Below are 21,652 nucleotides of genomic sequence, written 5' to 3'. Positions count from 1 at the left end.
GTTTCCGTAGTGTAGCGGTTATCACGTTCGCTTCACACGCGAAAGGTCCCCGGTTCGAACCCGGGCGGAAACAACAATTTTTTATATTTTCCCCTCTGTGTTTCGCAAACAAAACAGTACAGGTGAGACAAGCGCCGCCAAAGTTTATGCATAATTTTCTATGTTTCGCATATAGAAAGTTGTTCTGGGAACGATTTTGATGCTGCAATCAGTTTCATTCTTTCTAGAAAGGAAACGCTCAAATTGTTGGCAAAAAAAGAGGAAGGATCTTGGTTCATTAGAGTTGCCATTTCGAAGACATAGGTGCAGGGTGGGTCAATTTCTTCGCCCACCTGTGCCTCAAAAAACCCATTTGAAATTTTTGAAAAATCTTTGACAATAACAGAGATATCACCGAAACACTGAAAATGTCAAGTTTGGTTTTCATTTGTTGCTTAAACGGTCGCAAATGGACGGTTCCCGTTAGCATCTTTTATGGGCACTTTTTTTTCGGAGAATCTGAATCTGTTTTCAGAATTTCCATAACACGCTAGATGTAGAAGCTGTTTGGAATAAATGAAAAAGTTCCCGATAGGAACTTAGAGACGATAGCTCTGGTAGCTGGTTCGCGAGCTAAACCTTTTATTGTAAACGAGGTTGTAAATCTTCATTTACACAGAATCTTATACAGGTACTATTTATTTCATGACACAAATTTATGTACAATTATTTACAAAATTACAACACCCTTTAATGTAAATTGAGCACTACTAACTTTTGAGTCAACCTACTTCGATTGTAGGCGAAATGTGACTGCTTGAAAACTAAAAAATTGACTAATTAACACCCTAAAACTAAGAACATTTATTGCAACCATATGGGCTGCAATATTAGCGCAAAGGACCACATGCAAGCGGCTCCTTTGCCTAGTCACGTATTAAATAACTTAAAAATTAGGGTGACAGGCGAAAACAGAAAGAACACGGAAGTCATAAATTGAAATAAACCTATGGAATTTGTAAAACCTCACAGAGCGTGTGAAAGATTGAAAGGGAAAAAATTCTAAGAGTTCTGAAACAAAAAAAAAATAAATGGAACTTATTCTAACTTAACAAAAATACTTATAAATTAACAATATAAAGACCGGCGGCGTCTAAATTGACAACAGAAGCTACAGGCTACTTTTCTCATTTCTTATGGATTTTTACGAATTGAGATAGAGAACAAAAAAAGAAAAATAATGACGTGTCACACTCTATATTTTTACATTAATTTATAAAAAAAATTTTAAATCAAATGGTTCATGTATGTTTTACATTCATTTCTCAATCAAACATCCACGGGTGACTAGATCTTACTGAATCAACAGGTTACCATGGCGGTGCATTCAAATAAACTTCTTCATAAGAAAGTAGCCAGACCCAGACGGTAGCTTCTACATCTCTAGTGTGTTATGGAAATCGTGATAACAGATTCAGATTCTTCGGAAAAAAGTGGTTTCCGACATTTTAAGTTAGGGAAAATGAAAAGGAAATGTGAGATTTTCAATGACAAAAAGAGGCATCTTTGCCCCCATTTAACCTACGCTGATCCTAATTGTGCTACCTCCGCGAATAATGTACTGGATTATTTGAAACCGATGTTTCCGGTTGCCTGCAAAAAGTTCGAGTCGAAACACCCCACGTATCCATCCATTCATTGATATTCGCCTAACGGCTCGCCATTCAACTTCCCCTATCGCCACTAAAAACTCACTTACCTGGCTAATAATGTAAAATACTATTACTGGCTCTAGGAGATGACAGGATCGCCTGGGCCCGTATTCTGTAACTATGAAAACGCTGAGCACTTTTGAACGCTTAGCGTTCATGACGTCAATTTGCGTTCACCACGTGTAGTCCAGGGAATAGAGGGTTTTAACTTGCAAAATGAGAAGTAGTTCCAATTTCTTTTGCATGTCATAGACAGTCATCTGGTGGTTAAGAATCTAAGTTTTCGACCTCCCACCCCTTGTGCTTCCCCCGTACCACCCTCAAAACCCCTGAAATTTGGTTGGTTTCTTAGTTTTTCAATCACGTCTTTTTAATGGTTCACTTTAGAAAAAAATATTGTTATCAGAAATTGTAGACCATAAAATTCTAGAGAACTTTGATATACACTACTTTTGTGTGAAATGTTTATTAAAAAAGATATAGAGCTTGAGAGTTGGTTATATTTTGAAGAATTCTGAAATTTCTATGTAGATGTTTTAACCAAATTTTATACTTTATCTCTATAATTAAGAGTTTTATGAGAAAATATCTTGAACTTATCGTGGTATAAACCCTCCTACCCTGCACCCTTGCCAAAGGGGATGCATAATAATTCAACTTTCAACCCTTGCTAATGGGGTATTTGAATCACTGTGAGATTGTAGCGCTTTCTAATATACTTTTGAAATTAAAAACTTGTCTCACTTCAGTTCAGTTTCACCCCCCCCCCGCGCGGTAAAAATGGATATTTAAACGCTCTTGTAAAGTTAGTCAGAGAGTACAACGCTTATTACATATGTGTTCTATTCCTCTTTAAATATCTATTCCTACCGCGGATGGGGGGAGGGGGGCGGGGGATGGGGGATGAAGGATTTTAAGGATGAAGCTGAACTGAAGTGAGATAATTTTTTTGTTTCAAACGTATATTAGAAAGCCCTACAATTTCACAGTGATTCAAATATCCCCACTAGCAAGGGTTGAAAGTTGAATTATTATGCATCCCCTTTGGTAAGGGTGCAGCGTAGGGGATTTATACCACGATAAGTTCAAGATATTTTCTCATAAAACTCTTAATTATAGAGATAAAGTATAAAATTTGGTTAAAACATCTACATAGAAATTTCAGACTTCTTAAAAATATAAGCAACTCTGAAGCTCTATACCGTTTTTAATAAACATTTCACAAAAAAGTAGTGTATATGAAAGTTGTGTAGAATTTTATAGTCTACAATTTCTGATAACAATATTTTTTTGTAAAATGAATCTATAAAAAGATATGATTGAAAAACTAAAAAACCAACCAAATTTCTTTGGTTTTAAGGGTGGTGCGGGGGAAGCACAGGGGGTGGGAGGTCGAAAACTTGGATTCTTAATCACCAGATATTCTTTCATGACATGCAAGAAAAATTGGAACTACTTCTCGTTTTGCAGGAAATGGTCCATTTTGAGTCTCTATTTCCTGGACTAGTGGTTATCGTAGCCGTTTTGGTATTGTGTAACCTAACGATGACAGTCGCCTAGCAAAGTGATCGCCAGTCGAAACGCTTTTGAAAACGATTACCAAGTGCCAGTCGTTTTCGTTTGACGTAAACCCGTAATTCGCGCAATGGCCAATTATAACAACGAGTTATTGGAATTGAATGCAATACAAAATATCGAAAGGGTAGAGGAACGTAGAGAACGCTATATCCCGGAGGACCCTTTTGATCTATTTGATCATAATTTTCTAAAATGAAATCGGTTACGAAAAGAAGACGTGGTGAAGATATACTACAAGAATTTCTCCCAGTCAACAACGTATGTGACAGTAATATTTGCTGCTCTACGGCTCTTCGCTGGAGGAAGTTTTCGACTAGGCATTCGAAGAAATCAAATGGCGCCAGCCAACCAACAGTATCACGTGCGATACATGAAGTCATAGATACCTTTAATCATCATCAGGTGTTAAATTCATACATACATTTTTCCAGTACCCTTGCGGAGGACTTACATGAATTTAAATATATAAAAGACATGCATAATAAAAGACCTTCCCTCATTCTTTCCACGATTTTTCAACCTCTGGAATTACATTTCACCTTTGAATATAAAAAATTTCACTTAGTCCAGATTTCTATTAATTTCTTCTTCATACCCCCAACAGTGTCTTGGTTCGAAACACAAAAATCGTGAAAGCACTTTCCGTCAAGGTTGACATAAGCCGGTTGATATTTGGCGATTTTAGATTGCCTGCATTCAATTTTTACAACGATGCCACAATGTGCCAATCGTTTTCCCAAAAGCGCGAACGATAAGCATTTAGAATACCAAAATCAAGTGCCTATCGCGTTGCTGTGCGTATCACTTTGCTCAGTGCTTTGAAAACGTACCGTTTTCAAATCAAAGTTACAGAATACGGGCCCTGATGGCTCGCCAGTCAACTTCTCCTATCGCCAGTAAAAACTCACTTACTTGGCTAATAATGTAATAGTTATTTACATAATAAGTCATGAAAATGGTCGTTTACATGACGCGGAGGCTTATTGAAAAGTACCGAGTATCTGTTTAATGCCTCCAAGTCAGGTGGACTCACTTTCATGACGTATTATGTATAAAATTTTACCTGAAACCGCAACATGTAGATAACTTTTCCAAATTAAATTAGTCATATGTGTGAAATTTTGATACTTAATCACGCATGCTAAAGTCACTTTATTTAATTATTTCCATAGAGATTTCAAAATAATTAAAACAATATGTCATGCATTTAATGCAGTTTGCAGTTTATGCTTTGTACACGAGACGTTGTTATAATGTAGCCGCAGCTGCGGCCGCCGTAGTGCAATATTCGCTCCCCACAAAGTCAAGAAAGAGGTACGAAAAGGCGTTCAAACCTTTTAATGACTGGCGCAAAACTAAATGAATAATTACTTCCACACATATTGCATTAATTATTAGTAATTAAAAAACCATTATCCTTTGTGTAGGTATATTAATATTTAAAAATATCCACATAGTCAGCATTATAATTATCCAATCGTTGATTGAATAAGTTATTCAATGAACGATCTAATTGTTATTTTGCATGTACTAGGACTGTAATGGGAGTCAGGCAAAAATACTACAGTACTAGTCAGGTAAAGATCAACTTTCTAATGTCAAAATAGCCCTGAAATTTAGATTTTCTTGACGGTTTCAGGTAAAATACTATTACGGACCTTGAAAACTAGATACTGGGTTAATCATCGGTAGATGCTGTATTAGTTATTGTCAACAACACGATCGCTACTGGTTTTATTAGCGCTGTTGCATATTCATAGCGAAAAGTAAGAGTAATAACATGCAATTTGCAACGTAAAACAAAACCGGTAAAGTATACAAGTACAAAGTAAATAAATAATAAAATTTATATTTGCAAAAACTTCGCATTAAATTTGGGTTGAATTAATGCTACTACTCCGCTATAAATGAGCATTAAAATAATGATGAAACGTGAGGTAAGTACAGACTTCATTATCCAAACAAATTGGATACCTCCGTTACATTTCGTTTATATACAATATTTTCGACCAGCTCAATTGGCAAACAAAAAAAATTAAATTTTAAGCAGTTAGGATTACATCATGTTTGGGATATTTTTAACATAATCAATTTTCATGTCATGCTCATCTCATCCATTGCCCAAATCTCTTCTTCTGTAAACTTTAATTAAAAGTATTTTGTGAAGAGCCGCCGAGGAACGATATCTAAATTAAGTTTTGTAAAATTCATCCGTATCTATAGATACCTTTTACTCGACAATAATTACTTCTTGTACATCCGCGTTCAAAGATAATTTTAATTAAACTTCTTATTATAAATGTTTAATGTATTTAAGGTATTGTGTTTTAAAGACTTCTGATTAATGTAATGAAAGTTGCATTGTTGTTTCGTGAAGATTTGTCTGTAGATATTTTAGGGGAGGACAAAAACAGTCTGTATGAATATTGGAATCCAATCGACAGTAAAGTTTCGTTAAGACGATAATAAACCTTTCCCAGGTTGAATTGTTCTTATTTCTCGATTCTGGTCCTGTAAAAGTAGCAGCTCTCGTAACTTTTTTCATATCGCTAGTATTTGTTGGAAGGTTCGAAGCATGCTTTATTGTTTCTGATATTTTGTTATCTTCATAATATAATGTGTAAGCTTCTATACATAAGTCGTATAAACCATCAACTTTTATTGCCAACAGTTCGCAGCCTTTTCTATAGCCACATTTCATTATTAGAAAAACTTTTTATTACTTCTCGCGTATGGCAATTTAACAATATTGTCAACAAATCCAAGGGACGTGGTCTTATCTATTATATTTTTCATTAAACTTTTAAAGGTGAACAGTGAAGAACGTTCATTTAACGACTAATCGAGACACGTTGATTAAAGTAGAAAACTGTGTCCTCTTAAATATTATATAATCTCCGAAGGTGACGGTATTTGTGAGATGCTAAATTACCCGATGCCTAGATTCGGAGATAATCCGATGCGGAGGGAATGAAGTGGCAAATGCGAGAATGGCCGCAGATTTCAGTTTCAGACATGTCCTGAAGCTTCTAGTTTTCTCTGTCACAGCTAAGTAAACCTCACCATATTCGAGATTATCCTATTCAATGAGGAAATTGGAGCGCATTGCTTCGCAGTTACTTAGCTTAAGGCTCGTCTTTATGCCCTTAACATTCCACTAAAGGAAATGATACTTCTACTTTCCGGCGCCCTGCTCTACATTTCTTAGGGTACGACCTTTTCAGTCGCTCTACTGATTATCAATAAGATAACGTTCACGTCGGATAACACCTGTGACCCTTTCTACGCATAGAGTTTTCTTTTCACTAGAAAATTACTTTATAATTTGAATTCCGTTCACACTCTCTTCTTTCGGAAATAGTGCTTCTAAATGGCGCTATAGTTTACGCTCTATGAGTACTAAGACTTCTGTATTGCAGTTTTAATCAACATTACTCAGATTCATTCCCTTAAGGGATTCTATAGCCACAAATTCCGTATTGGGGTTAATATAAATAAGCGATTTAATATTTATGCGACGTCTTCAAGGCAACGTACGGTTAGTTCAAGTTTAAAGATCACAGTCGTTTTGACTAGCAGTTCTATACGAATTTCACAAATGTTTCAATTGTTAATTGGGCGTAATGTAAAATACGAGTAAATAGAAAAAAGGTTCAACTAATAATATATTCCCTGTTTAAATATTAATTTTATTAAATATAGATTAACCGTTCTTAAATCAGTTGCATTGCTTTAAATTTTATATACAGCCATTGAACAAGCAGCAAACTTTAATTGTGCAGTTTGTTTTTGTTCTATGCCGCGGTATTAATACTTAAATTGCTCTGAATTTACTCGCGGCTTTTATTTTTTTTACATCGATCGATGTGGTAACTGGTATGGGAGACCCAATTTACAGGCAAGCCAATTTCTTTTATTTGTCAAAATGGTTGTTTACTAGGTTGTTTATCTTTTAAAATTAACCCATACGAGTATACTATCACATTGACGTTCAACAATTAAACATATTAAATTAACGTTGCCCTGATTTATATTGGCTTTCCAATCTTTTTAAATCCAAAAATGCATTAAGGTTTTTCAGGGCGAAAAATCGAAGTATAGATTTGGATGCAGAACCACCTTCAATTTTATGACGAATGCGAATTTGATACGCAAGACCGCTACCGGTGAAACACAAACACTTTCAAATTCACAAAACTACGACCACGTATTAAAAATATTCAAAACTCTCTACCGTATCGGAGCGTCCTCTACCGTACCGGATCGTCAAAACGTAAAACATACCTTTTATAAACAAGCGTTATCGCGAACCACGTCCACATTCTTTCTTTAAAGACGGGCCTTCGGATTGGGGGGGGGGGCAAAAGGTAAAATGGTTGAAAAAAATCTTTAGTATTCGAAATACATTATTTACATAATATACATTTACAATAAAATAAGTTTTCTTGAGTCTTCAGCAAATTTATTGATAACGCATCGACAAATGAATCGTTTACTGCAACCAGTTCCCGGTGTACACTGAGCATGCACAATATTAGAAAAAATTGTTATTATAAGCAACAAGTAGTCATATTTTCAATAAATAAAACATTCACACGATCCTCCGTCATAACAGATCGAACCTTCGTTTTCACCAACCTTGCAGTGGTGTACGAAATGGTTATTAGGAGGTATAGCACCGAATCTAGTTTTCAAATATTCCACCGAAAACATGTATATTTCAACAAGCATATGCCTTTCCCTGCGTAGGCGCATGGTAATCAATTATTTTCTTATCTACACTAAATCTATTTACATTTAACACATGTGTTAAATTCACACGCAAAATAATATTTAACAAATAATTTCTGAGGATAAGGAAATAGTATGCAAAGAAACACCTACAACTTTATCATTTTACAATTTCTTATCAAATTAAATAAAAGCAATTCAATTATGTTTGTTAGGCTTGGCGTACTTACTGCTATTCGTTGTCTATGGTATATCAAGTTATATTACTTTCTTGTAATAAATTTAGTGAGCTAATAATATATCTTGGAAAAACAAGTTGCACAAAATGCAGAACAGAGTGAAACACAAAGAACTAATCGTCATATGACTGAAGAAGTACCTGTTCCTAACAGTATAATTACTGAAAATGTCATTTCCATGTGGGCAACATTTGATACAGTCGCTGGTGGGCTGATAATTTCTATAAATACCCAAGTTTAGGAGTGATTGATTAAGAAAAGGAATTGTGCTCTTGCAACCTACGTGCCATGTGAAAGGATCTTTTCGAAAGTGAATATATTTTTAAACGAGGGTCGCTTTCTGCAACTAAAGTACAGCAGTTGACAAGTTTAAATGTGAAGTCAAAATACAAATAAATGTCATTTTGTCAAAGAATCATATGTTTAGTTTATTTCAGATTTGTCTGTTATATTATTTCTTGCTTTTGAGAATATAACTTTTATTTATTCTGTAATATTGCGATTCAATTCTCGGCTTTAGGAATCAGACGCCTAATACTTTGGGCCATGCTCCGCTACTCCCTGTCGCTAATCCATTCTCCGTTACGCTCACGCCGCGCAATCACAGTCACCCTTTTGGGGTCAAACGGGTCACACTCCAAAACTGTGACGAACGCATCACCGTGACAAAGTCACAGGTCGTGAAATCACGCTCCACCTGTTACTGGATGAATAAAATGACGGAAATGCTGGTGGCTGTTCAGACGGTATAAACTTTTAATATTAAGACAACCTTAACAGAAGGTCTCATGGTGCACTAATTGCTTGCTTTTTCAATTTCACAGACTTTTTTCATAAAACGCCTCGACAGGTCGAAAAACAGCCCGTACTGTCAGGTACACGGCTAGCATTGTTTTCCCTAGTGGTCACTAGGGCAGCCCGTGTAACAGTTGTTTAAAAGGACATCACCTCCTTTTTGATTTGTGAAAATTTAGCACTTGTTACTTGACTGGTGGTAATGAATTTAATAATGTTTCTCACAGATGTCATAAACGAATTAACAGAATCAAGTTTCGGGTTAACCGAGCAAAGTGAACGAAGGGTATGTGCCCTGCACCCACACGATGAGGGTATATTTGCACCTTACTCTGAAGCACTAGCGCGCCCCCGTCTCCTAACAACTGAGCGTCGTACATGCTTTTCAGTTGTTGTTGGCTAGAATGTAACGCCGCCATTGGGATATTCGAATTTCCCACTCAACTGGGGGCACCTCGCATTCTGCTCTTGCGTCAGCTAAATGCTTTGATAGAGCGATAACAAACTCCTTATCGCAAAACCGGATTTAAATGAGATAAACTTAAAAAATACACTTAACCATTGAATAAATGAATTACTTATTCAATGACTTAACGCAATAGTTTCTAGATGGCCCTAATATTTCTTAACGTACCCTGTATCTTTACAATAAATCAAAACTAAATACAAGACGATTATTAAAACAAAATTAAATTTCTAATAATCCTAAAACAAATCAAGATTGACTTCAAATTCAATAATATGATCGAAATTGTGTTCAATCTAAAATTACAACCACCTTTAACCTTAAAAAATTATACTGGATGACCCATCGTGGCTATAGGTCCTCAGGGCGTATTTTACATAACAATACTTATGATTTAATATTAAAATCATTTGTGTTTGTGTTACAGTTGATTTAGGCAGTACCGATGCTAAGCTACTGGAAAATACTGTATTTAAGTTCTTTTTCTCTCAAATATGTATTTTCCGAGTAGCGACGATGATAATGTTCAGTTCATTCAAATTAAATTATGAAACTTGAAAAACTTGTATATTTCAATAAATTAATCAATTAGGAGTTAAAGAAGCGCTTATATAAGTTTTGCAATTTCTCGCTCCAATTATTAGAAAATTATCCTCTCAGATGGAAGCTACGATTCGATTACAATTAATACCCTAGCCATACTGAGATTATGTAATACACTCAATAACAATTTAACTAAGCAGATAAGTTAGTGTTTATTTTGTCACTGAATCTGTTGTTAACCAACCCGTACAACGTCCCTGTTTGCTGATTAATCCGACCGTATGGCGGAATAATGCCATTTTGCGGGTCATTGATAAAGAATCATACTTAAGTAGCACTCATTATTAATCGACGTTTTCATTGTAAGAGGGCTCTGTCACAATTGCATTTAATAATCCGGAGCAAAATACCGCTTAAACTAGATTTGAAAGTGTAGATAATTGAAATTACGGAAAATACTTGTACTACGTAATAAGTTCGAAACCCATTTAATGCTGCCGTATAATTATTTACCAAAATGATAAATTAAACCAAATTACAGGTATCGCCTTGGTTATGTGAATATAATTTTCCTACGCTTGTAATTCATGGGCTTAACACCTACAATGATCGATATTAACTTAACGCTGTCTTATGAATTATGCAGTAACCGTAGATAAGTTCGTTTATAGAAACTATGGCGGGTTTTAGAGAATTTATACTAAAATAATTACGGTTGCGTTTAATTCCAGATACTGCATAACATGGCTTCCTTATTATAAAATATTCGAGCATTAATTGCGCGCACATTGATTGGGAAACTTGACGATACTCGTGGAATATTATTACCTCTCCATAGTAGTCCTTTAATCATGAATACAATATGGGATTCATGTGTAATCCTATTAAACGATGTGATTGCGATGAAAGTGAAGTAACTCACCAAAATAGTAATAATTTGCGTGCATTTATTAATAATTTAGACTTTGTTGACATACCATAAATGGGAAAATTGAAATTAAATCGTGGGATTGCAGCGGAATAATTAATTTTGCGAACGGCCGTCATTGGTACAGCAGCTCCATTTATACACAATTATGCCAAGTTGTAAAAAGTAAAATTATGCATAGCGATTCAACACTATAATCGGAATACTAAAATTTATATAGAGTATAGCTCATAATAAGAGGGGTGGTCACCGTTTCCAGAAAATAAAAACAAAAAACTGTTAGATATGTGTACACAGTAAAATGCATTGTGCGAACAATTACGTACCCAATGCGCCTTTAATTACAAACGCAAATTCTGAACTTTTTGGGGGCGTGGTTCTTAAACGATACATTTTGTGTGTTCCGATTGGGTCCCCTCTACAACCCTTTTTTTTAAATGTAATTGTCCTGCATTAGCCCTTTTGATTTTAAAAAATTAGATGAGATAAATGCTTTGTTTCAATAACGTTGCATACTATGCGCGCTATAGTATTGGACTATTATTGTGTGAAAATGGTGATAGAAGAGAGATTGCGAATAATAATAATATAATCATAGTAATAATTTATTGCCCTACATATTACAAAATTCAATTACAGGACAATTTAGTTGAAATTAATGTGGTGTACATGTTCGTATGGGGTGTAGATTGATAAAATGTTACATTATTTCTTGAAGCACGAGATGGTACATGAAAGTTTATTAGTGACAGTAAATAAGGACAATCAATTAAATTATGTAGTAAATTTTACAAAAACGAAACACAAATTTTATGCAATATTCTACCCTCCTGTACATTTTACAGAAAAAACTGTAGAGTTTAAAGTTGTTCAGAATTAAAAGGTGCATACAAAACTGTTTTTACATGTTTTATTAAGCTTTTGGTATACCCGCAAATTTAAAAATAAATTTCAACATTTCTGTTATTAGTAGCAATAGCATGACTTTTGTTGATTAAGGGAAAAATGCGTTAAATGCCAATGTTTGAAGTTTATTAGCGCCAATCTAACTTAAATTAAATTGAATCAAACAAAACTCAATTTTTATTATTAGATTAAAACTTATTTTTCATATTAATAATTAATAATAAACCAATTTCAAGTGTATCAACAATTTCAAAGCTTCAATAACTAATATAGTGTGAAAGAAATGATGAAAATAATAATAATAATAGAACACGTCATAACAAAATAAATAAAGAAATAATTATAACAATATTTTCTAATAAACTATAAACAGCGAATGAGGAAATTACAATAAGTTCAAATAAACCACCATTCTCAGCAAGACAATAACCAAGTCTATTGTAAAACGCAGCTCTAACATTAGCTAGTTGTCGGTCAGTAATACGATGACATTCTTTGGATATAGCTTGCCTTAGTAAAGCTAAGTTATCGTACTGTTTAGCGTAAATTTTACTTTTAAGATGCCCCCACAAAAAAAATCGCAAGGAGCTAGGTCCGGCGATCTTGCAGGCCAATTTATTACACCTCCATGACCGATTCGCAAAAACCAAATCTAAATATTCCCACACATTTATTCCGTAATGAGCAAAAAAAGATTTTTGTGGTGAAGACTAGGAGTTTTGTAGTTTCATTACGATATCACCACATAGGAGATAAATTCGCTTTAAAAAAAAATTGTTTTGTGGTGAAGACTAGGAGTTTTGTAGTTTCAGCCAAAAAAAGTTCTTGGTGTGTTTGAAATTTATGATTTACATCCATGGGTTTTTAAAATTCTCAGGGCCGTTGAATAGATGCAAACCACAGAAGCAATATTTTATGCTGTATCTCCGATTTTGACTTACCATAGCCAATACAAACCCATTCACCTTTTGATTTTCTGTCAATATTGCCATCTTATTATTTTTTTCCGAATAATTCCCCATAAGCAAACGTCAGTTTGATGAATAGTAGCGACCCGTTTTGGAGTTTAGAGGTTAGAGATGTAAGTTGTTCCTGTAGTAAATTTGTTGCAGGTGTTATACATTTCTTACGACAATAGTTCTTTGTTTTGCCATTCGAGGTCGTGAAGAGTTCTCTTTAATTCTCTTCGGCGCACGCCCTTCTTTGTGCAAAACGACGTTTAACCCTTACGTGTAGGAGAACGTATACGCCATTATCGTTACTCGACATTTTTGTCTATCTGTAATGGAATATATGTGGCTGTATAAGTTTAGCGATGTTTTTCCCTTGTTCTTTTGCGTTCGACCCTTCGCTCGCGCATTTGCGGATATATTTTACCAATTCTAAAGCCGTTTTCGGTATATAACAAAAATTACGTACTACCTTTGGACCTTGAATAATTTTTGTTGTGCTGCGAAATGAGCACTTCGCAGCCTCTTCTCTCTAGCGGCCGCGAAGTAACATTGGATTATTTTGTGTAATATTTATTAATGGAAAGCCATGGCAACACTCTAAGACGTATACTTTCACATGGCCCGCCACAATTGACAGGAGGTATTTCGAAATTAAAATTCAAAGTGACGGAAACTACGCTAAAATAATAGCTAAAAGTCAAAGATTTCAGAATCTGTAATTGATTGCCATAAAATGATGTTTACTGCGTGAAAAAGCATTGGAGACCTTAATTTACAGACAACCCTCGTATATATTCTTGGAAAAAACAGAGTGGGAACGCCTCTCCCACGCGTCCCCGCCCCACAACAACACTAAAGTCGTTTGCCCCTCGGAAGGTTTAGGGACGAAAAAAATTGCCCCCAATCTAGTAGCAGGAGATCTGTCAAAAAAGAAAACAAATCACGAGTAAAATGAGATACGCAATAGCAATATTATTTAACAGAAGTACGAGTAAATGAATTTGAATAAACACTCTTTCAAATTAACTGGTTTGATATACTCACTTCCACAAACTTCTAACACTTAAAAGCAAGTTCTCGAGTAAGTACACACGTTCAAATTAAAAAGTTAGTAATTACGACCAAGTGTAGAGGAATTATACTAGACAAATTTAACACTTTTAAAAGTGGAAAAGCTATATCAAAATGTTAGAAAATCATGACGAAGTACATTTCGACACTAATTAAGCCATTGAAGTAATATTTTCATTTATTTAGAAGTGGAACGGTCCGAGTTGAAAAGGAATATGAGATTCATAACTGAGTAATTAGTTACTGGCCCAATTGTACGAATGGTATTGACCTGTTGTCGCTTTTGTGTAACTGCAAGATGAAAGCGTGCTAAACTTATCCAATCATCATGATCGTTCTTTGAGTATTATTTAAAGCTATCTCGGTGCGTAAATGATCATCTTTCTTTTTTCACTTCATCGCGCCTCAAACGCGTAGAAATATAGATGGTTTTCTTGTAAAAAATGAATATTTTAATTTCATTTTATGGCAGAAACAAACATAAATGTTCATCAGAAATCTTCATTATCCCTCTGAAGCAGCTCATAATAAAATTAAATCCTTTGTAAATTGCATAAGATTACAGCCGTCTTGTACCGGACTACGTAGATATTTTTGGTTGCTAGTGAAATGAGAGTTTTCACGAACGGAGGGAACATTTCAATTACAAATAAGTATACAATCTGTAAGGCGAAAATTTATTGTTGCAGTGTGACGGGAAGATTTGGTCGTGTAAGTAACACGATTTTGTCCATCCTGAGCCTTTACGTAACAGATCTGTCTAAGAGAACACTCCGTATTTGTAATATTATGGAAAACTTTAATTCAGGCTATGATTTGTCAACATGAAGATGCAATAGCTCATTTTAAATGCTTTAGATGCAATATGTTAGGTCACTTTGCCGCCAATTGCACATTTGGAACATAAATCTATTGCTAAATGCAATAGACCAAATTTTACAGTACGCAATTGTCCCGATTGTAATAAGATCCCAAAAATCGAGACAGCGAGACGCTTTTAGGTCGAGAAGTACCCTCCATATCTCAGATTACATCGACCAATAAACCGAACAATTACTTGACAAACCCCGAAACCTGTATTAGACGTTATACTATCACACTATAAGACAGACGATAGACCATACTTAGAAGTATTGACCTTTGACGTACCTTTGCTTGGACTGTTAGATTCTGGAGCATCAACAACTATTCTAGGTCAATCTGGTTGGCAAAAACTAGCATGTTTAAATATTCCCGTGACAAAATCTAATAACCGTCCCGGTCAAACTAAAAGGTACAATAAAAATTTTCATTCGATAGCGTAGACATCAAACAACATAGCCTTTTACCGCAAACGTCCATAACACCCCTACAACAAGTAAAATTAAGTAGCTTAGTAGACGACATTTTTCCAAAAATACCAGACAAAATTGGGTGCACAAATGTTGTTAAACACAGAATAGTACGTTTCTCTGAACCCATAAAGCTGAGGTATTACGCAGTCGGCCCAGTAAGAAGTCAATCGATCTCGAACTGGATAAGCTTTTAGCATATAGAATTGTAGAACCTTCGGAAAGTACTTCGGCTTTACCAATCATACTAGTTCGTAAGAATCCATACAGATTTGATTTATTTATTTATTTATTGATGAAATTTGCTTGCTCAACTACAGGTTTTACCCCAATTACAGTTGAGCAGTACATACATTTACATTTAAGTGAGTAAATGAAATATAACTCAAGTATAACAAAAACAAGGTACACAAGAAATAAAATAATAATTAGTAATTAAGTAGTTACTAGCTACAGAGGACACAAAAAAACAAAAAGGCACTAGGAATAAAATATAAATTAGATGCATTTATAGTTATAACGATCACGGCTAACAATATTTGAAACTTAAACAAAAACTTACAAAAACTTAAACAAAAAAGCATTCTGTATGACTGCCAAAACTAACGAGTTACATGATTGGAGCAGGGAAATCACGAATCACACGGGTTACAAAATGTGATAAGATTCTTTACAGTACGTGCAGATAGCATTTCTTTTTAAATTCTTTTTAAATTCGTGAAGGCAGTCTCCAAATATATCCAACTGTGGTGGTAATTCATTATATGTGCGCAACATACTAATTAATGGTGAATGTTTGAGGACATTTGTACGAGCGTATGGGATATGATATAATGATCTTGACCGACTGGAGTATGAATGGGTGATAAATCCAATTTGACTGAGCAATCCACTATCATATGTGAAACCTCGAAGAAGCTTATAAAGGAAAGTTAGCTGTAGTATTTTTCTCCTGGTATTCAAACTTTTTAAATCAAACATTGCTAACATCGCACTACTTGACGTCAGATACGTGTAATATCCATGTGTTTTAAAATATAAATGTCTTAAAAATTTGTGTTGAATTTTTTCGATATTGTAACTGTGAATACTGTAGTGGGGGTTCCACACCGTCGTTGCGTACTCTAAATTAGATCTCACTAGTGTCACATATAATAGCTTCAATGTGGAAATTGACGTGAAATACTTACTCTGTCTAATTATCAACCCAAGATTGCGATACGCCTTGCTCGTTATGGCGGCATAGTGAAGTGTGTACGTCAGTCTATGGTCAAACACTACCCCCAGGTCGCTGTATGTAGACACCCGTTTCAAGTTCACGCCATTAAGAGAATAGTCATAGGCGATGTAATGTTTCCCACGCGTAAACGTTAGTGTTACGCATTTTGAGACATTAAAAGATAGCTTATTTAGGGTCATCCACTTATTAACTGAAGTTATATCATTTTGAAGTCCCAGCGCATCTTGATTATTTTTAATTACCTTAAAAAGTTTGAGATCATCCGCATATAACAATATCTCAGACTCCTGTACACAATTCACGACATCATTGACAACAAGATTAAAAAGTGCAGGCCCAAGTATCGAACCCTGCGGTACACCTGAAGTAACTGTATACTCCCTAGATTTGTGCCCTTTATACCAAACATATTGACTACGGTCAAGCAAGTAAGATTTTAACAGTAAAACCACGTTATATGATACCCCATATTGTATTAACTTGGACAAGATAACGGAGTGATCCACCTTATCAAACGCCTTCGTCAAGTCTGTAAAAATTGTATCCACCTGATTACCTTTGTCCAAGTTTCTTGAAATGAACTGTGTAAAATTAATGAGGTTTGTTACCGTAGATCTTCCCGAGACAAAACCATGTTGCTTAGTAGATAAATGCGGAATTAATTTTTTGAATATGTTGTTGTGCAAGACTATTTCAAATATTTTTGATGGAGCTGACAGCAAGGCAACCGGGCGGTAGTTCGAGAAGAATCGACGGTTACCGCTTTTATGTATTGGAATTATTTTTGAGCATTTCCAGACTTCCGGAAATGTATTAGAGGCTAGGCTTTTGTTATATATTATGGATAGTGGTAATGCTAGTAATTCTTTGTATCCCTTAAAGAAGTATTGTGGCAACAAGTCTGGGCCCGTTGAACGCTTACAATTTAAGTGCTTAATAGCACCTAATACGTCATTTGGGGAAACTTCTACTAAATCAAGTGCCACGTTCCAGGGTTCACAGTTTGTAGTAGAAATTGCAGCTTCGACGTCATATTGATTTGGCGCGGGTAGATATACAGATTCAAAAACTTCCGCAAATTTATCAGCTATTTCATTTCCCATCTTAATAACTGCGTTTCCGCACAGCATATTGTTTTCGAGATCTACATGTTGTCGCATATTATTTATGAAAGACCAGAAACGATTTGGATCGGAGTGAATGTTGGATTCTACTTGTGCTATGTAATTTTTATGAGCCAATGAGATTCGTTTTTTCACGTCTGCCCTCAAGTGGCTAAATTCCAAATAGGTATCTACTGATCGTGGATCATTACTAGAATGTAGGCGTTTGTATTTTTTAAATAGCTTACTTTTTTGCTTAATACTTTGAACAATTTCCGCTGTAAACCACACAGGATATTGGAAACTATTCCTAAACGGTTTTTTTGGACAATGTTGGTCCAATATTCTATATAAAATCTTATAAAAAATATTAGTAATTTCATTAACATCACCTATATTATTTAAGATTGTCCAATCTACTTCCGCTAAGCTATAATAAATCTGCAAGAAGTCTGCCCGGTAGAAATTGTAATACTGCCCCTCAGTTATACAGTTAGCGGATTTAGAATGTTTTAACTTGCATGATACATGGAGTACTGGGTGAAATTTGTCTACTGCCACAAGAGAGTCATCCCATGGTGAAACATCAATTGTTGTAATATTACTCAATACGAGATCCAATGTTCGTCCCAAATTATTAACAACGTTATTCTTACTACTTAAGTTATTAAAACAAAGAAAGTTATATAACTCTCTACAATAGTTATCTCCATATTCTAAATTCTGATTAACTCCAGAAATTTTAAGGTTGAAGTCTCCAATAATACATAAATTTTGCCTTGAAAGATCTGGAATTTCATTTATTCTATCATAAAAATGGCAATATGTATCCACACTACTATTGGGACGAAGAATATAGCACAAACATAAAGGCAATAGGTATTGTGATTTCCTATTTTAACAAGAAGTTCATCACCTCCAGTATTAATGCGTGCCGAAATTAGCTTTTTATTAACAGCTATCAAAACCCCACCCCCATCAGAAAGTTTAGTAGCTTTCCTATCCCGATCATTTCGATATACACAATACCTACTGTCAAATAATTCGCTGGATAGAATACCATCATGCAGCCACGTTTCTGTCAGTACAATAATATCATAAGAATTCCCTAAAGTATTGAGATAAAATTCCAGGGTTTTAGTTTTCAGCCCTCTCACATTCTGATAGTACATGCTAACGTCCTTAATGACAGAGTTCATTGCTGAGAGAAAGTAATCAAAGAAAATTTATTTGACGACAAAAATAAAAAATAAAAGATTACATAAACAGGAAAAACCATTGCGATCATCTACAATTTCTCCAAATCTGCAACAGATCCAATGCGCATTGAAGGTCGCCCAGCCGCTTTCCTGACAAATATCTTGCCGTCGACAGTCCATACAAATTGAAACTGTTTGGATTTTGCTAATTCCCGCGTTTTGCCCAGAAGCTTCCTTGTCTCGCTCGTAAGGGATTCGTTTATGTAGACCATACCTTCGTCTGCAAATCCCAGGTCTGAAGAACGAAGGTTCCTCTTCACCTTCCGCAGTCGTAAAAACTCCTCCTTGTCGAATCGCCGAACAAACTTTATTATAATGGGTCTCTTAGTTTGAGTTTGTGAAGTAACGGGATTCTGTTTAACACCCAGACGATGCGCCGCGACCAGCAAATTCGTAGAAAACTCTGTAAAGTTCAAGTTCTGTGCGACTCTTCTAATAACCCCCAATACATTTTCATTGGGATCCTCCGGAATGCCGTACAGCAATAAATTGTTTCTGTGCGAATATTGTTCAAGATCATCCATCTTACGCTCCAAATTTTGAATTTTAACTTTCAACGTTGCGTTCTCATTTGATAAACCAACATAATTATGCTCAACCGTTTTTAATTTACCATTCATTGAATTTATATTAACAACCACATCATCTATTTTATTATGGCACGCCTCGATGGATGCCCCCATTTCCTTTTGTTTAGATTTCATATTTTTGACATCTTGGGCCATTTGATTAAACAGATGGATTAAGGTGGTCAGTTTACCATCGAGCGTTTGGAAATTGATTGTTGTATCCTCTGCGTTATCTGTATCCTCGGTACCGCTATTTGAGCGCGTTGACGGTTTCATGATATTTACGTATAGAAATCGGCTTCGTACGTGAATTAATAGGCGCAAATTTTGGAAATCCCGAATTGTATAACAAAAAAGAAAGTCACTTACTTTGTATATGATATTTGTACTTGGTAGGCGTAGTTTACTGTCACCAGTAAGTAACATGCACTTGATTTCCGCACAAATCAGACGACACTTACGGAGCCAACTCTAACACGTCTACTCACTTCGCATGCCAATGCAGATTGATGTGGATTACAGGAAACTAAATAAGGTTACGGTAAAAGATGTTTATCCAATTCCCCACATAACAGCGACTCTTGATTTTTTTTTATTTATTTTATTTATTGTCCCTCTTGTTCTAGGCCCTCAACAGGCTTACGCCCAATTACAGAGTGATCCGCATAATGCTTTTTAGAGGTGCCCCTGCAGAAGGTCTTAAGTTGTTCTATACTACTCCGGTATTTACCTTACGAATTAGGAAAACTGCAGGAAAACCTAATTCGGAGTAGCCGGCAGAATGCTCGAGACTGATCTAAGGAAATGCCCATCTCTGCGACAGATGAAAAATTCACCTCAAACCAGGTTCGAACACCCGACCTCCGGATTTATAGCCCAAAGTTCTGCAGTGCTCGAAATCTTTCGACTCTCGATATTAAATCCGCGTTCGACTAAATTCCTCTCAACGAAAACTCAAAACAATTTACTGCATTTACTGTACCGAACTTTTTCAGTTCACACGACTGACTACCATTCGGCTTAACCAACTCACCGGCAACATGGCAAAGGTGTATTGACCAGGTAATTTCAAACGAACTAGAACCAAACGTATTTGTCTGCTTGGATGATATAGTGATCGTTACGGACGATTTTGACCATCACATAGACAAAGTGCGAGAAACAGTTAATCCACTCGACACTGCAGGCTTAACAATTAGCAAAGATCAATGTAAATTTTGTTGCTCACAACTCAAATATTTAGGATGCATTCTTCCTTCTATGTGTAAGAATATGTGTACCAAATTTGGTTCCAATCGGTTCGGCCGTTGAACCGGAAATGAAGACGGACCGACCGACATTATCGAGATTTTATTTGATTCGGATTTCATTATCAAAACGTGTATTTCCGTCAAAATAGTGGGGGGGGGGGCATTTTTTACCCCATTAACTTACTAACGTGCGGGTGGTAATATATAAACATGTTTTCTTACCTTAAATATGAATGACCACTTCAGTTGCGCGATAAACGAAGCACTGACATTTTACTGGAACTGTGCAGAAATTTACGTGCCATATTTTCGTCTATTAAAAGAATAACAACGGTGCGCCAAATCACCTGCTGCTCCGTCTTACCCTTTTTTTTCGGTCCTCCATTGTTTGTTACTTGTATTATCGGTCTTTCTTTTCATCAATCAACACTTGACGCGACACCAGTGTCTTTTCTGCTTGACGAAACTGGTAACTTCATACCCATACACAAAACAACAGCATTTCCAATGCTAAACCCTTAAAAATTAACAACGTTTAATTTGTATGAATATATTTAAATCTTTTTGTTCCTTTCATTATTTTTTTAGACGAAATCACAGAACAGCTGTCTATCAAACTGACGGTATCCCGCATACAAAAATTTGGTAAACATTTTCTTTCATGACACACAAAAGGGTTGATTTTGAGATAATTAACGTTCCTACCCTTGTTAGGAAGCTACCACCTTTATTCAACATTTGTCTAAATGTTTTCTACTTGCCGGAATGCGTGGCGCGTTTCCCTCTACTTTAATTATCTCTTTCGTGAATAAAACATGTGTAGGGTATTAACAATTAACCCCCTCGAATATCATGTTTCAACCCCAATTAGAGAAATAATTAAAAATGTTTGAAGGCATAATTTGGCATTCGTCACTTAACGCCTTAGTTCGCTGTTTGCTTACATTTATTGCGTTTAAAATCATTTTCTACTAAGGTGTTATTAGGCTCCATCAAGAT

General features: G+C 35.4%; 1 protein-coding gene and 1 non-coding gene across 2 annotated transcripts; one reads left to right on the top strand and one right to left on the bottom strand.

Annotated features, from left to right (window-relative positions):
- On the top strand, window positions 1-73 carry Trnav-cac. Its single transcript has one exon. It is a non-coding gene; the product is annotated as a tRNA-Val (tRNA).
- An 18,790-nt stretch (window positions 74-18,863) lies between these two features.
- On the bottom strand, window positions 18,864-19,679 carry LOC116164622. Its single transcript, XM_031478817.1, has one exon. It carries the CDS (start codon window positions 19,677-19,679, stop codon window positions 18,864-18,866), a length of 816 nt encoding a protein of 271 aa, XP_031334677.1.
- Window positions 19,680-21,652: the final 1,973 nt, after the last annotated feature.

This window comes from Photinus pyralis, unplaced genomic scaffold (genome assembly GCF_008802855.1).
Source record: "Photinus pyralis isolate 1611_PpyrPB1 unplaced genomic scaffold, Ppyr1.3 Ppyr1.4_LG1, whole genome shotgun sequence".
In the NCBI taxonomy this organism is placed as follows: domain Eukaryota; kingdom Metazoa; phylum Arthropoda; class Insecta; order Coleoptera; family Lampyridae; genus Photinus; species Photinus pyralis.
This window is presented reverse-complemented; position numbering and strand designations above follow the sequence as displayed.